The sequence below is a fragment of the Balaenoptera musculus genome, chromosome 2 (genome assembly GCF_009873245.2).
Source record: "Balaenoptera musculus isolate JJ_BM4_2016_0621 chromosome 2, mBalMus1.pri.v3, whole genome shotgun sequence".
NCBI classification, from domain to species: domain Eukaryota; kingdom Metazoa; phylum Chordata; class Mammalia; order Artiodactyla; family Balaenopteridae; genus Balaenoptera; species Balaenoptera musculus.
In genome coordinates, this window is record NC_045786.1 from 88,343,640 (window position 1) to 88,361,704 (window position 18,065).

The following is an 18,065-nucleotide window of genomic DNA, read 5'->3' on the forward strand; positions in this document are numbered from 1 at the left end:
TATCCTCAATACTGCGTCCATGACCCCAGATGTTTTAAGGAACAAAATACATACTACTTTTGTACAATAAAATTATGCTTTATGAATGTCAAAACAAAATGCCTCTTGTTTAGTATCAATTTAAGTCAGAGCTTGAGGGGAGGAAAAACTTGATTAGGTGTTTACTAACAAAACTCTTCATTTAAACGATTGCTTTTTTCTTCGTGAAGCAAAAATAATGCTGACTTTTCTTCCTAGACTGTGGAAAAGAGATAGATGCCACTGACCCTCTACTTCTATTTTTCTGTGGTATAAAATATTTGAGATCCTTATGAAAATTATCCTAGGTTGTAAGTTTCCCAAGAAAACAAACTTTAATAATGAGGAAGAGGCTGAGCTTTGCTAAACATGGGGTTTCCCACCCACCTCTCCCCCCAACTTTTCCCATAAAAGCAACCTCTACTATTAAAACAAAGCATCCTTTAGCAAGTAGCTCCCTACAGGATCCTATCTCTCCTTGAGTGCTTACCACAATCTGATTTCTGGACAGCTGACCCAAAGTTTGTTGATTTTACTGATCTTCAGAAAGCCACTGACTGGCTAAAGTCTTATTGGTGAACAGAGTCAAAAATCAGATGCCCCTGCCATACTTTACAGAATGAGGAGTTGGACAACACAGTTACGTTTGGTTGCACTGTAGTGAAACATATGAGGCATCTTCTTTTTGTCTTCAATTAGCCACGTTTGGGCTGAGTAGCTCTATTACATCTTCAAAAAACTGAGCTCCAGTTCTTGATGGAGACAGAGGAAGGTCATTGAGGAGGTGGTTCAGCTCAAGAGCTAAGTGAAAAATCTGTCTTTTGATTCAGTCCTGCTTGTGGATAGAAGTCATCTTCTGGATGGAAGAGGGAGTGAGATGACCTAGAGTCTTGAATTGGTGGATCTGCAGGAACAGAAACTAAATACAGTGGAGACCTCTTAACTGAGTAACACCACGAGATGGATTTCCTGACAATGTGTCAATATAAGCTAAATATAAAAATTAAAACATGTTCATTGGAACTGATCACGCACTTGTTTTTCCAGATATCAAATGCATTTGTACCATTCTATGAATAAATACGTTTCCCAATATCTAACTGTAAAACAATTCATGGAAAAACTACCAATTAAGGGAGAGGAAAAGACCCATTCAAACAAAAATCCATATACTTTGCCTTTGTGAATGCCACACCCTCACTTTAAAAACTCAGTTCTTCTTTCAAATGACTTTTTCTCCATATACACAAACTATGATCTGTCTATCCGTATAGTGTCAGTGGTAACATATATCAAAATTTTAATTTGAGTTGGATCTTTTAGGTTTATCTCCTAGAGAAATGGAAATTCAAATACACTCAAGGTACTAATTGAGGCTTGAATAATCTACCTCCTCATATATTCTAAGTCTTGCATTAACTAAGTTGAGTCCTACTTATCAATCAAAAGAAGAGTGTATATCATGAAGTAAGGCAATCTTTAAACGTGAGTAGTGACCACCTTAAATTTCCCTCAAACTTTCATCTGAAAAAACCTAAGAAAGCCCATAACCAGGTTACAGTGGATCTAATTTTAAATCTCTCTATATATTAACAAGAATTTTGATGAACATTTGATTACTTACTTCCACTTAGAATTTGAATATGTAAATTTACTGCATATACTCTCATAATTATTAGACCAAGGGTCAGCAAACTATGGCCTTTGGGCCAAATCCAGATCATCACTTATTTCTGTAAATAAAGTTTTAATGGGATGCAGTCATGCTTATTCATTATGTATTGTTTAGGACTACTTTCATGCTATAATGGCAGAGAAAGTAGTTGTAACACAGGCTGCAAAACCTAAAATATTAACAACTGGCCCTTTAAAGGAAAAAGTTTGCCAACCCCTGATACAGACCATTATTAAAACATACATAAGACAATTTATATTTTAAATTGTTTTGAAAGAAAGAGAATAACAAATAGAATTAACATTAGATATGGTTCTACTATAACAAACTTACCATAAACAAAAAGCAAAAGTAACAAAAGTCCCAAGAGGAAACTTTATCTGGCTTTGATTCAGATGAAGAATTTGATCCTATCTTAACATTACCATTTTATTTTTAAGAGTATATACATAAATGTTATGGAATTGACATATTCAAGAGTATATAAATGCCATGAAACTGTTCCCTTAAAAGTGGTTAATTTTATGTTGTGAATTTCATCTCAACAAATTATTGTTTTAAGAGTATATACAGTATTTTACAGGTTTCTACCTTTAAGTGGGCCACATTATACTGTAGTGGTTAAACATGTAAGTTACATCTTACCTAATAATGTGGTTTCTCCAAAATCTCTTAGATCATCCCAGACCCTTGTGTATATTTCTTCTTTGCCAGTAGATGGAGACAACACCACTGAAAGTTTAAAAGACATCATTCCCTGTTTAAAGGGAGCTTGCTGGTCTGAAAACTGGGGGAACCCTAACCCAAGATTTCTTCAAAGTTATTTTTTAAAAAGCAGACAGAATGGCTATGCCAAAACTAGAAATCCAATATTAACTATGGACATCCTCAAAACTTAACTGAAAGGGAACTAAACTCTGTACATGATGTAGTAACTAAATCATTTTAAAATACAATCATCTCTATAATTTTTAAGATTCAAACTTCCTACTCATTGCTCCTGATTTAGGTTAGCTCTAATTTTCCTGTTTCATAAAGTGTAACTCAGATATATAAGAAAAAGAGTTCTTTGAATTCCTCAGAGGTAGATGCAGTACATATGAAGTTTTTTTTTATATTAGTCATATGCACTGCTAGGAGCCTTTTATTCAAAATAAGACAACTGTCTGGATCCACATAAAACAGTAAGAATTTTATAAAGAAGAGAACTGAAGAAGAAATGGTGGAAGCAATAAGAAAAAAATTCAATTTTATGGTCACACTGAAAAGAAATACTCATGAAAGGGAAATCAAACTCATCTACTCTCCAAGTTTCTTATTTCACTACTAAAAATTATGTAAACAGACCAAAACCATCTATCAGAAATAAATTTCAAATCTGGAAGCTTAAGAAATCACATCAAAATAATTATTTATAGTTTTCAGTAACAGTTTTCTTTTCCAAATTCAAAAGCCTGAAAGCCATTGTTTTTAAGGGCAATTTTGAACATTAAAAACAAGGTTATCAAGCTAAAAAGAGAGAACATATTGCCATGCTATTTATATTTGCCACAAGACTCCTGTCCTTGAATTACACTAAACAAGAACAACCTATTTGGCAGAAAATGTCTTAAGAAAAAGATTTACCTTAAACAAGTAATATACAGTTAAAAAGGAATTCGAAAACCTAAAATCCCTCATTTTTATGTATATTTTGCTCATCCTCTGATCTATATCAGAACTAAAATCAGTTTACATAAAAGGGAAATAAATATATTGATAGTATCCAGATATTACCATACCTACAGTACCTTTCTAGGTTAAACCAGAACTCAGAATAACTGCTTAAATAAATCCTCTTATGACTGATTGCAAGATAAGGTAGGTAAAGTAGATCCTGAACCACAAACTATTTAACTCTAAAATTTTATGATTCCCGAGCTATAATAACTATCATGTGCCAAGAAAACTATACACATATTCTAACTGCCTATTAAGAGCACATAAACAACCATAAACACCTTTCCATTGTTCACATGGTAAATGTTCTGTGACTTTATTTAGTTAATCCTTGGGTTGGCTTCCACCTGACAAACAACAAAGTTTTGACCCTTTCCCAATCCTTCAACAACCGGTATATAAGAAGAAGGTAATGCTAGTTCAGTAACAACCTCCATGACAGAAAGGCACTTCGTAGTTTTTGAAGTGTATTCACATATATTAATTCAAATTTTATGATAGGAAAATCTGAAACATAAAGTAAAACCTATGGTCAACACATGTAATTTGCAGTGAAATGTAAATGGTATTTGTATTTTGCACTGTTACCTGTCCATCGACACAGAGGAGGGAGAAATACTTATACTCTAATTTTTTAAGTAAAGCAGTAACTAGAAGAGTGTCCTGGAATTCTGTGATTAAAATAAAGCAGATCTACTACACTGCAACCTACACACCGTATTACTACAAAAGGCAATAAAAATGACCAACAAGGAATAAGGTTTCTTCCTATTAATTGGGTTTTGGAAAAACAACAACAACGCCAAGTGTTAACCTGGCAAGTTCTCGGGGACCTAAGATGTCAGTGTTCCTGCCTCCACCTGCTGGCAAACAGGTTATGAAACTAGCAGAGAGCAATGGGTAAAAAAAGTTCACATTTTTTTGGTAACATTAATGTTGTTTTATGTAGTTATTTATTTAGCATGATGCTACTTTGTGTTACGAAATCATTAAAATACAGATGAAATCCATTAGGAATAAACACATTAAATTTCACCAAAAAAAAAAAATTTACAAAAGATTTCTTGGTTCAAAATATCTAACAGGCCAAAACTCAAGTTAAAAAATTTTAATTACCTGATAAATGACATCTTGGAAAAGGACTGGAAAAGTAAGTGCTGCATCTTCTAGCTCATTTAAACTACAGTGTACTAGTGTTTCATCCTTAAAATAAAAAGGACACATTGAATGAACCAAGATATTAAGACATTTCAATTGATTATTTTATGTATTCATGATCACCAAAAACATTTATTAAAGCACCCATTCATACATGGAATTTTATATTTAAAATACATTATTGTGTGTGGCATAGCAATCTGGGATAGAATTTTCTAAGTCACTGGTTCTCACGTGTGGCTGCTAGAACAGCAAGCAGCATCAGCATCATCTGGGAACTACTAGTTAGAAATGCAAAACCTCCAGCTCCATTTTTGATCATTCAAACTCAGCAAGGAGTAGAGAGGAGCTCAGCAATCTATGTTTCAATAAGCCTTTTAGGTGATTAGGATGCATACGCAAGTTTGGCAACCACTGTTCTGAGTCCTGCAGTTGCCAACTTTCTGTTAAGTAAACCACATATATACTTTCTTAATTTTTTTTTTTTACAGTTTGCCAATGGAAGTTTAGTATCTAACTATTAAAAAATATATATCTTCTATTATATATAGCTCTTTATTCTTAAACCTTTTATAAAGAATTTTATTTTAGAAAATGGATATTTCAGTATCTGTTGAATATGTTTCATAGACATAAACATTGTTTAACTAAATTAGCAGTCAATCAAGACTTCTTTCTCATCTTTGATTACCAAGCCCTGTTTTCTCATGAGGAAAAGAAGGTAAGGATCATTCAATGTAAGGTATGTGCAAATATGTATATTTCTCAAATCCTGAAGGATAAAAAAAAAAAGGCTTCCATTTGTAGAAAGTGACAACACTTAAAAAAAATAAAGCTGCTAGTAACTATCCCCCAAATTTTTCAATGTGTTTAAGATGAATTAAAATGAAACACAAATGCTCATACCTTGTGATTCCACATCTTATTAGCTGGAGTGTTTCTTTTAACCTAAAGTTAAACTCTGGGGAGGCAAAGAGCAAAAAATACTCTAGATATGCCTCACTTTCTTTTCTTTTTTTTTTTAACATCTTATTGGAGTATAATTGCTTTACAATGTTGTGTTAGTTTCTGCAGTATAACAAAGTGAATCAGCTATATGTATACATATATCCCCATATCCCCTCCCTCTTGAGCCTCCCTCCCACCCTCCCTATCCCACCCTTCTAGGTGGTCACAAAGCACTGAGCTGATCTCCCTGTGCTATGCGGCTGCTTCCCACTAGCTATCTGTTTTACATTTGGTAGTGTATATATGTCAAAGCTCACTTCGTCCCAGCTTCCCCACCCCGCCATGTCCTCAAGTCCATTCTCTACGTCTGCGTCTTTATACCTGTCCTGCCACTAGGTTCATCAGAACCATTTTTTTTTCGATTCCATATATATGTGGTAGCATATGGTATTTGTTTTTCTTTCTGACTTACTTCACTCTGTATGATAGACTCTAGGTCCACCCACATTTTCTTTTAATAGCAGAACAGAGTACACAATTCAAGGTATTCCCTTAGTATCTTTAAAAAAGGTATTCTCTTTCTTATAATTGAATCATAACTAATTCTACTTTCTTCATCTACAGCCTATCTAAATTTTGATCATTCTTCTTTACCCAATTCTGTAAAATTACTCATTTATGCTCACCAATTCTTATCTTTCCCTCTCTATTTATTATCTTTATCTTTTATCTTTTATCTATCTATTATCTTTCCCTATTTATGGATTAAAAATTGTATGGCCAAACTTGCTGTCATGACATCAACTGCTAACATAAAAATCTAGCAAAATCTTTTTCAGTTTCTGTACATCAAATCTAAACTAATCATAATCAGTTTCAAAATTTTTCTTTTTTTCCTACTTATCCTCTAATAAACACCTTAAATACTTAGGCCTTCTGGATACCTATCTTATATCTCTTTGGCTAGGCAAAGGCAAAGGTGCTGAACTCTCAAAACAACTATACATGCTAGTTAAGATTTAAAAAATATGCTTTTCCTCAAGATAAAAAAAATTTTTTAAAAAGAACTAAACCACATCTCCAATTATAGGTTAATAGTAACAAAGGCTTTTAAATAGTAAAATGTTTTCCAGTATTATATAATAGATACATATTTTTGCTAATATCAAGAAATTGCCGGCAGATGGTAGATAATGGTGACCATGTATTAAATTTGGTTAGGAAAAGATAAGAGATATTCAGTTTTCAAAGCTCTTCTGGAACCCTAAAAAAATATAAATTTTAAAATTCACACCAAGAGAGCATATTAAAGGTTTTATTAGTCAGCATTAAGAAGTCATGCTTTTGAGAGTCTATTAATAAAGATATTAGTATTAGATAATACTAATACTTAGTATTAAGTATCACATAGATTGCCCCTCTCCCCAAAAAGGAACAAGAAAAGGAGTATAGTCTTGCATGAGGTTAACTCATTAAGACCTAGGTCCTTCAGGGGAACATGACTGTGAGCCCCCCACCCCCAAAAAAGGTTGAAATCTAGCCATGAAATTAGAATTTATTGGGAGATTAAAAAACAAAACAAAGGGTATAGGAGTATGGGGGCAATAATTAATTTAAATAGAAAAATAGTGAAATAGCAGGGGTTGGGGGGGAAAAAAAAGAAAAAGAAAGCCTAATTTATTTTCAAAGGGTACTGGAAACCAACAAATTGGGGAGGCCCTGGCATTAGACTGTGCTTAAAATAAAAACATTTCAGAACACCTAAGACATGTTTTTATAGTAAATGTATGTGTAAGGCTATTCATTCACTTGTATTCTTTTAGGTATTTTGGGCTAGTATTTTTAAAAAAGAATTTAATGCCTTTATTTTCCCTAACTCTACAGATAATATACTTACCAAGTCTAAAACTAGGGAGAATTCTGGTGTGCTTCTTGTCTTCAATGGAAGGGCAGGTTTCCTATTTAGTTGTTCTTCTGTCAGTGGTGGAACATGTTTGATGAAATAATAGCTATAAATCAAATTTTAAGAAAATTTCAACATTTCTACTTTTTTGTAAATATAAAACATATTACTAAATTCAGCCCATCTTTAAGTTTTTAATTAAATAATGCATATTTAACCTAGTAAACCAAACTTATAAAACACATAAGTAAAACTGAAAATATACAAATTAGTATTTCAGTAACTCAGCAAAGTATTAATACCTACAAGTCAAATGCTCTTTGCAATATACCATTCAGCCACCCCTCTACACATGTACTTTCATTCCATTCAAAGAGAGAAAGGGGAAAAAAAAAAACTCACGGGTCAAATACTTCCCAGTCTTCTTCATAGGTGGCCTCTGCGTGGGCTGATGAATAACCACTATCTGGAGTTACTGGTGCTATTTAACAAAGTGAAAAACAAAATGTTGCTTTTACTCACTTAATGCTTCCATGAAGTATACATTTTTACTGCTTTTATTAAGATCTTCCTGAAGCCCTGTGTATTTTAGGTTAAAGATAAGACAGAAATAATTTGTAAACAGTATTTAAAAGTAAATTTATAAACACATAGATCTAACTCTGGATCCAAAGGAAAAATTTACCATTATAGACAAAGCGGCAAGCTATATCATGGCTAGCAAAATTTAAATCCCTAACAGCTAAGAGAAAATTTACTACTTACACTATTTCCTACTATTTACTACTTACACTGTGGAGTGTATTATTAGGAAAAAACACTCCACAAAATTTCCATTTCTAACTGGATGATGTTTGTATGTATAAACATAAAAATTTCATGGTGCTCATAGCAGTAATACTTCACAAAGTGCACAGTACATACAGGCAGTCAATATATGTGTGCTGACAACAGATCCCGAAGGTAGTTTTAAACCGAAGATCCATGAACAGGCTTTAAGAGGTCTACAAACCCCTAAAGACTTATGAAAAAATGTTTTAGGTACATTTTTACAGGAATCTCAAGGTTGTCTATGATCTTAAAAGTTAAGAAATTATGCTGTGTATAGAAATCAGTGCTTTAGAAGACCCATTATTTTACTTCTCATTTACAAGCAACTTAAAAATAATCAAGAAACAATTCTATATTCCATGACACAAAGTCCATTCTAAGTTTGAATTAAAATTTGATCAATTGATAAAGCTTCAGAAAGTGTGTTGGGAATTTTCTAAGACAATATTTACAACTTAAATTCAATGAGACAAAGATAACTTACAAGCTAAACAGGTAATGTCTTGGAGATGAAAGTTTAAGGTGGATGCTAGAGACTGAATGTTTGTGTTGCCCCAAAATTCATATATTGAAACCTAATCCCCAATGTGATGGTGTCTGGAGATGGAGTCTTTGGGAGGTCATGAGGTCATTAGGTCATGAGGGTGGAGCCCTCATGAATGAGATTAATGCTCTTAAAAAAAGATCCCCGAAGAGCTTGCATAGCTTCTGGCATATGAGGACACAGTAAGAAGACAGCTATCTATGAACCAGAGAGCAGATCTTCACCAGACACTGAATCTGCTGGGGCTCTGATCTCAGATTTCCTAGACTCCTGAACTATGAGAAATAAATTTCTATTGTTTATATGTCACCTAGTCTAATGGTAGTTTTTTTTTTTTTAATATTAATTAATTTATTTATTTAGGCTGTGTTGGGTCTTCGTTTCTGTGCGAGGGCTTTCTCTAGTTGCGGCAAGTGGGGGCCACTCTTCATCACGGTGCACGGGCCTCTCACCATCGCGGCCTCTCTTGTTGCGGAGCACAGGCTTCAGACGCGCCGGCTCAGTAATTGTGGCTCACGGGCCTAGCCGCTCCGCGGCATGTGGGATCCTCCCAGACCAGGGCTCGAACCCGTGTCCCCTGCATTGGCAGGCAGATTCTCAACCACTGCGCCACCAGGGAAGCCCAAATGGTAGTTTTTTATAGTAGCCTGAAAGGACTAAGACAGTGGACCTCAATAAAAATTGCTGTAATCCGTCTATAGGAATGGAATACTGGTGGATAGTAGTCTTTCAGGGTAAAAACTTACGTTTTTTGCTATTACCATGTATTAATACCTTCTGAGACAGAGCCAATACAGTGTGTACGTTCAATAAATGACAACAGATGTAAAGCAGAATTTTTGTTCATTTCTAACAACTTCTAACAACTTTATTTTTCCATTTGTCCCCTTGTGCTAACAGTTCGTTAGCACAAGGGGACAAATGGAAAAATATATCTTCCTACCACTTTACTGTTTCAAATTCCTATTAATCTCAGAGAAAGGGGGACAGGAAGTAATTAGTATTCGAGCACCTCCATGCTAAGCATTTTTCATATTTCATCTCATTTAGTCTTCAAAGCTCTAAATTATTATTACCATTTTAAAGCTAAGAAAACTGTCTCAGAGAGCTTAAATAAGTTATCTAAAGTCACACAGCTAAGTAAATGGTAGAGCCAGCCTCCTTCCTTCTTCTCTTTGGCTACGTTCTTGAAGTTGGGGAAAAGTACCACTTTTGTCACTCATACTCATATTTTAAGATCAGCAAAACTTTTACTTCTTCCTTTCATGATCCTCCCAGAGTAACTGCCATGTGCCACGTCAGTATTTTGCTCATTTATTTGTAACAGCACTCACCACAATGTACAGTAATTTTTGTGTATACTTGGCTCATCAATTAGATCATATACTCTTCAGGGTCAATGAGCACATCTTAGTCATCTTTATAAATAGTGCCCATCACAAAAGTAGGTGTTCAATTATATGTTAGAAAAACGAATGAATGAGACAAATGGAGTAAATCTTTTCCCCTCTAGAAACTAAAGTTATAGAAATCCCTTCCCGGTAGGCACAGTTGTCAGAAAAAATGAGTACAAAGGTTTATATAGAAGCACAAAAACAGAAAAAACATCAAAGAAGTCAAAAACCCTGGCTTCAGTCTATACCTTATCATTCACTAGCCTGTAACACCAGGCAAAGTAATCAGCATTAGATTTGCTCGTTAGGTTCAGTATTATTCTTAAATTATAACATTATAATTTAACATTATCAATACTAACATTTTATTTGTTATTGATTGATTGAGTGCCACACCACATGGCTTGTGGGATTTTATTGGGTTGGCCAAAAAGTTTTTTTGGGTTTTTCCCTTAAGATCTTACAGAAAAACCCAAACAAACTTTCTGGCCAACCCGACAGTTCCCCGACCAGGGACTGAACCTGGGCCCTCAGCAGTGAGAGCACAGAGTCCTAACCACTGGATGGCCAGGGAATTCCTTATTTGACAAATTTAAAATAAACCTTGGACTTCCCTGGTGGCGCAGTGGTTAAGAATCTGCCTGCCAATGCAGGGGACATGGGTTCGAGACCTGGTCCGGGAAGATCCCACATGCCTTGGAGTAACTAAGCCCATGCGCCACAACTGCTGAGCCCACGTGACACAACTGCTGAAGCCCACGCGCCCTAGAGCCCACGCACTGCAACTACTGAGCCCACACGCCGCAACTACTGAAGCCTCCACGCTCTAGGGCCCGTGCTCCGCAACAAGAGAAGCCACCGCAATGAGAAGCCCGCGCACCGCAACGAAGAGTAGCCCCCACTCACTGCAACTAGAGAAAGCCCGCGCACAGCAACGAAGACCCAATGCAGCCAAAAATAAATAAAATTTAAAAAATAAGTAAAATAAAATAAACCTTAACTCTATTATGCTGCTTTTCTCTTCATACTGATATAGGGTTGCACTGTATAGAAGTTTCATAATTGTATGCATTTTTTCTTTAAATGTATCATGCTGTTTCAATGATTTTTTTTCAAGTTTCCCCTTTCTATCAGAGAGATCATCATTTTGCTTCCTTATGCCAAACTTATTTCTCAACCAATATATATGTACTCGGCTCTCTCAAATATCTGGCACCACAAGGAAAAACAAACAAATCTAAAATAAAAGTCTAAGATCTTCTCCTTCTGGGAAAAGATGTCCATCCTCAGTTTTATTTCTGCTTTTAATCATAATGCAATACAATTTCATCTTTTAGCCTTATATGTCTATCTACCACAACCCTCAGAGGTAACAAATGCTGACCTCACATGTTTCTACATTTCCATAACAACTGGCTCAGGGACCTAACAATTATGTTAGGCCTTTAAAAGCATCCAGGATTAGGCTGCAAAGTTTGTGTATAGGAGAGACCCAAGAACAGAAGCTTCTTTGGGAATATCATCTGTATATGAAACAAATCGGAAGGTATGAGACTACCTCTATGTAGGGACTTCAGACCTTAAGGATCTAAGACTCATGCAATTATAATAAGTATGTTCATAAATGTAAGCATATTATTTTGTTAGCTGTGTTAAATTTCTCTAAGTGGTAAGATTGGTACACATAATTAAACTGTAAAGTGACTAATATGCAGTCAAAATAACCTTAAAAAAATTCAATTTCAAAATGACTGGATTTGGGGGGAAAAGTTTTATTTCCAGTTTTAATTTTATTAACTTCAAGGAAGAAAAACTTACGCATTTAATCTGCCTATTTAAGAAAAAATACAGTAGTATTTTTACAAACTATTCATGAAAATGTATAAGAAAAAAAGGAATCTTTTTTACCTGTAAGGGGTGGGATATCACGATTAACTGTTTCTTCTGCTTCTTCTAAACCATTATTTATTGATGACCTCACTTGAACTGCTTGATTTGAGTAAGCTGCTCCATTAGTTGATGTAGTAGTACTGGTAGTGATCTCATCCACCTGTTCCATATCAAGCTGTTTTACTATCTCTTCAGCTTCCACAGCCTGTCCTGGGGAATCGGATCCTGATGTTCCTGAAATCATGATTAACTGTACATTAATCGTCACTTAAAAGCTCATAGTGGGTGGGGAAAGATGGGAACAAACTTAAAACAAGTAATAAATAAGCCCTAGAGATCTAATGCACAGTATAGTGAATACAGACAACATTGTATTATAATCATCAAACCTGCTAAGAGGCTAGTACTTAATTACTCCAACCACTAGAAAGAAAGAATAATTATATAACATGATAGAGAGCACATGCTAATTATCACTACGATGATGATCATATTACAATATATAAATTATCAAATCAACATGTTGTACACTTTAAATTTATACAATGTTTATATGTCAAATATATTCAATAAAAATTCATAAATATTTAGAAAAACTAAATGGAGCAGAAACAAAGCTGAGGATAACCATTATTTAGTGAGTCTTTACTAGACATTTCAAAAATAAGGAATAAAGACTATTATAAGCTAGAGTAATATTTGTGAACAAAGTTTTTCTTAAGAGTGTTCAAATAGCTTAGAAACACCCATTTATAGTCAAACAAGTCAATTTAGAACTTTAAAAATTTTTTATTGAGATATAATTAACATTGTGTAAGTTCCAGGTATACGTATTGATTTAATACTTTATATACTGCAATATGATTACCAACTAAGCGTTAGCTAACACCTCTATCCTGCCACATAATTATTTCTTTTTTGTGGTGAGAACATTTAAGATCCAGTCTCTTAGGAACTCTGAAGTATACACAGTTGACCCTTGAACAACACAGGGGTTAGGGGCACTGACCCCCATGCAGTCAGAAATCTGAGAATAACTTTACAGTCAGCCCTCCATATCCACAGTTCCACATCCTCAGATTCAACCAACCACAGACTGTATACTATAGTATTTTTTTTTTTTAAGGCTCTTGTTTTGATCAAATGCCACACTTTATTTGTTTATTTATTTATTTTTATTTATGGCTGTGTTGGGTCTTCGTTTCTGTGCGAGGGCTTTCTCCAGTTGCGGCAAGCGGGGGCCACTCTTCATTGCGGTGCGAGGGCCTTTCACTATCGCGGCCTCTCTTGTTGCGGAGCACAGGCTCCAGACGTGCAGGCTCAGTAATTGTGGGTCACGGGCCTAGTTGGTCCGCGGCATATGGGATCCTCCCAGACCAGGGCGCGAACCCGTGTGCCCTGCATTGGCAGGCAGATTCTCAACCACTGCGCCACCAGGGAAGCCCTATACTATAGTATTTATTGAAAAAAATCCTTGTATAAGTGGACCTGTGCAGTTCAAACCCATGTTGTTGTTGGGTCAACTGTCATACAGTATTGTTGACCACAGAACTTCTCTTCATTAAAGCAAATATCATTTATTAAGTGCTTACTATGTGCTGAGCAATACACAAACACACACACACACAATTTTCCATTATCCTCAAACAGCTCCTGATCTTTCTAGTACTAAGCATCCTAGCCATTTTGTGCAGTTGTAATTTTTAAACCAGAGATAGTTCTCTAAAAATGAGCTAACTGTTCCCCTAATCATGAGAACCTTTTTATTCAAAGACACAAGAACAATTTCTCAACAAGATTCCGTCTCAATAACAAAGACAGAAGCTAGTTTCCTCATTATATTCAACCATCCCCTAGATGAACCCGCTGCCCAATTTTTCTTCCACTATGGACTGACCCCAAGTCTCCATTTCTTTATGAAATCCTCCGAATGTCACTGTCAACAACAAAATCAACCTACAACAACTCTCAACTTCCTCACAGAATATTCTTTCTCCCTCATTGCCTTACATTTAACCTCTTTCCAAAAGACATCTCTTTTCCTGATACCCTTCCCTCAAAGCTGTTTATTCTCCCATACTTGTTACTCAATCAGAATTCATTTACCTCCATTGCCGCCACCAGATCATTGGTTTTCCACTAATGTGTAAAAATGTTTGCTCCTTTGAGATTGCTGTCACCTGGCTATACAATTCTTCACTTATGCCCTCTGCTGTCACCTACCATCTATTGCCAGCATCCTCTCTCAATCTCAGAGGAATTTAACACCTAGCTACCAGTTTACTGCTCTATTAAATGCCTATATAGTTATTACAGGTGATGTCAATGACTCATCCAATAACTAACCCTCAAAGGTCTTGCCCTCTTTAGCTCCATCTACATTTGTAATGCTCTTTAGTAGTTATTACCATGGCTACAACCTGGACACTATCACAGAGAAACTGTTCACCTCTGAAACCTAAAATTCAAATAATTAATCTCCTACCACACCTCCTAATCTTCTAATTAGCTATCTATCTATCTAATATTTCTATTACATGTGATCTTCACGTTTGATAAAAGCCAATCTCTTTTATCCAAACACATCCCTCAATGGCTTCTTCTCCACCCTCCTCATCCAGTCAGACTTCATGGTGTATTATTTAAACCACTCTCAAGCCAGCAGCCTCACTGTCCTCGCTTCCTTGTCTTTCCACTGTCATTCATCATAGAAATCCCTCTTGAATCAATCTAACTAACAGGCTTCTCAGGCACTAGACCCAGGTAATAAAGAAAACAATACAATTATAAAGACTGGTTGTACTCCAAATAAAATCCTCTAATCTTAGCTATGCCTGTAACATGCAGCTCAGTATTTCTGTGTGTGAGTCATTCAGCTTCTTTTACTTATACCCAATAGCAAACAGTCTAAACCTTCATTGTCTTCAATCCCTGCCACCAGGACCATCTCAGCAAAATGATACCATGTCCTCCTTCAAAGAAAAAATTCTATCAAACATGAACTACTGCTGCCCAAACGTTCTTTCCTCCAGCATCAGAGAAAAATGTCTATTCTCCTTGTTTCAATTCTAATCCTTCTACCTGTTCTCTTGATCCCATCCCTATCAGTAGATCCTAGAAACTTTCTTCATTAGTTTTTCTTTTTCCCTTATGTTCAACCTATTAGACCCTTCCCTGAGGCTTAAAAACATGCTTGCTTCTCACAAATACAAAACACCCCTTGAGGTTTCGTGACCTCTCTAGTTTTTTTCATATTCAAGTTCCTCATAACAGTAATCTATATGTGCTGATCCCTTTCTTACTCTCCATTTCACTCTTTTAACCCATGGATTAGGCTGCCAACTCCAATCACTCCTCTGAAACTCTTCTGGCAAACGAAACCAATGACCAGTTAATTACCAGGTTTAATGATACCTTTTCAATGCTCATTTCCTTTCCTTCTATCTTTACAATTGTTTGGCCCTGGGTTTTGATAGTCTCTTCTTTTGGCTTCTATGACTCAATTTCTCCTGGTTTCCTCCATTTCTCCTTTGTTGGCTTCTTTAACTTTGTCCAGTCCTTAAATGTCTTCCCCCAAGATTCTGGTCTTAGTTTGATGAACCAAATGGACCATTTACTCCACTGGTTTCAATTAATATTTATAAGCTGATAATACCATGCTCTACTGCTTATCCAGATTTCTAAGCCCCATACCTGAATGACAAATTGTTAGTAGACATTTTTATTTGGTTGTTTCAAGGCATCTCAGGCTCAGCATGGCCCAAATTAAATTCAATTATCTATCTCCCAGGAACTTATTTTTCTCTCTTGAAAATCTAATGTGTACATCTTACTCTCTCTCTTCTTTCACCTCCAATCTGTTCCCAAAATTTGTCCATTCTATATCTTTGATCCTTCTTTTCTTCTCTAATACCACAAGGAAGGTTGTATGAAGTCTCACATGGACTACAAGTCTACTAATGTTCTCCCTGCATCCAGCCTCTTTAGAATTTAGGCTACATGCTACTGCCAAATAGATCTTCAGAAAACACAAATCTGGGCTTCCCTGGTGGCGCAGTGGTTAAGAATCCACCTGCCAATGCAGGAGACACAGGTTCGAGCCCTGGTCTGGGAAGCTCCCACATGCCGCGGAGCAACTAAGCCTGTGTACCACAAATACTGAGCCTGCACTCTGAAGCCCGTGAGCCACAACTACTGAAGCCCGTGCGCCTAGAGCCCAGGCTCCGCAACAAGAGAAGCCACCGCAATGAGAAGCCTGCGCACTGCAACAAAGAGTAGCCCCCGCTCGCCACAACTAGAGAAAGCCCACGTGCAGCAACGAAGACCCAACACAGCCAAAAATAAATAAATAAATTAAAAAAAAAAATCTGTAGACTTAAAAAAAAAAACAAACACAAATCTGTTCATATTACTCACAGTTTAAAACCTTTCGATCATCCCCCCATGACTAAGGATAAAGTTCAAAAAACCTACAAAATTGGCTCTATAATCTGACTTCTTTATAATTCTCCTATCTTATCCCTTCCTGTGCACTCCTCAAATCTGATGCTCCATCTGTGACAAACTAATTTGTTTCTGAAATACACTGTACCTTTGCTTACACTGCTCCTTCTACGTGGAATGCCCTTTACCATCTTTCAAGATTCAGCTTTTCTATGAAGCCTTTTGTGAGCCACCACCCAGAATACAGGACCATTCCATTCTTTGAATGCTCTACTGTTCCATACCTCTCTCAAGGCACCTATAAAAATTTATTATACTTATCACAATGGCTGGAACATAGTAGATGCTCAATATTTGTTGAGTGAACTGGAATCTTCACTCCTCACGTTTACGTATAATTACCCTTTCTCATGGATTAAGAGGCTCAAGAGTTTAAAGAACTGGTCCAGCGTAACATAAGTAAACAGTGGCAGCTGGGAACAAATTTAAAACAAGTTTATCTAACTCCAAAGCCTGTTCTTTTCCCACTACACCAGCATTTCCAAAGAGGAGGCACTAGTTCTAAAAGATGGAGGCACTAGTTCTAAAAGATGTTAAGATGTTAACAGATGTTCCATAGAAGAGTACTTGGTCAGATATGTCTAGGGAATACTGGGTTAAACAAAGTTAAAGGTAGTTTTTTGTTTCTATGCTAGGACTTCACAGTCCTTTAATGTGCTAATATACATTATTTCTGCCCCTACATCATCTTGATTTTACAGTGCACCATTCTGCCTTTTAAAAATTGCTTTATCATCCAGAAATCAGGCAACAGGTATTTAATGGCTATTTCCCATGTGCCCAATACTGTATCAAACAACATGGCAGATGCAAAAATAAAGACATGACCTCTTACCCTCAAATAATCTACAGACTAAATTATCTTGTATGAAATTAGACATTAATTATCAGAAAAAATAGGACACCAGCTAATTTTAAAAAAATATGTTGAGAAAGAGGCCATTTTTTATTTTTTTGCAAAGGCATACAACGGGAACCTTCAATTCATGTGAATTAGGGTAGTTTTACTATTTGTCTAAACTGAAGATTCCCTACAGGGGGAAAAAAACAAGCAAATGATAATAAAAATAAATTGTATTACAAAAAAAAAATCTGGTTTCAACTCACTCAAAATATTCAATAAATTCTACTTTACTGATCTAGAATATTGAAAATGCTTCTCAATTCTCTCCTGTACACACTCTAAAGATGCAGAAATCATCCCAACACAGAAAAAATAATACTTTCCCTCCAGCCCAAAGTTTATCATCTAGCTTTTCAGATAGTTAATTAAACATAACCTACATTTATTGCAGTCACTTAAAAAAAAAAAAAAGCCTTTTAGAAGCTGTGTATTTTTGGGACTTCCCTGGTGGTCCAGTGGTTAAGAATCCACCTTCCAATGCAGGGGACTTGGGTTCAATCTCTGGTCGGGGAACTAAGACCCCACCTGCTGCGAGGCAACTGAGCCCGTGTGCTACAACTACAGACCCCACATGCCAC

At 35.9% G+C, this 18,065-nt stretch overlaps 1 protein-coding gene across 1 annotated transcript in view; it reads right to left on the reverse strand.

The window, feature by feature from the left end:
- Nucleotides 1-18,065, reverse strand: part of CTDSPL2 (CTD small phosphatase like 2) — a 72,603-nt gene that overhangs the window by 13,877 nt on the left and 40,661 nt on the right. The window contains exons 5-8 of the mRNA XM_036842332.1: nt 12,099-12,314; nt 7,824-7,902; nt 7,416-7,527; nt 4,529-4,615 (exon numbers count right to left, since the gene is read on the reverse strand). Of these exons, the coding sequence (XP_036698227.1) occupies nt 4,529-4,615; nt 7,416-7,527; nt 7,824-7,902; nt 12,099-12,314 (494 nt within the window). The remainder of the gene's footprint in view (nt 1-4,528; nt 4,616-7,415; nt 7,528-7,823; nt 7,903-12,098; nt 12,315-18,065) is intronic.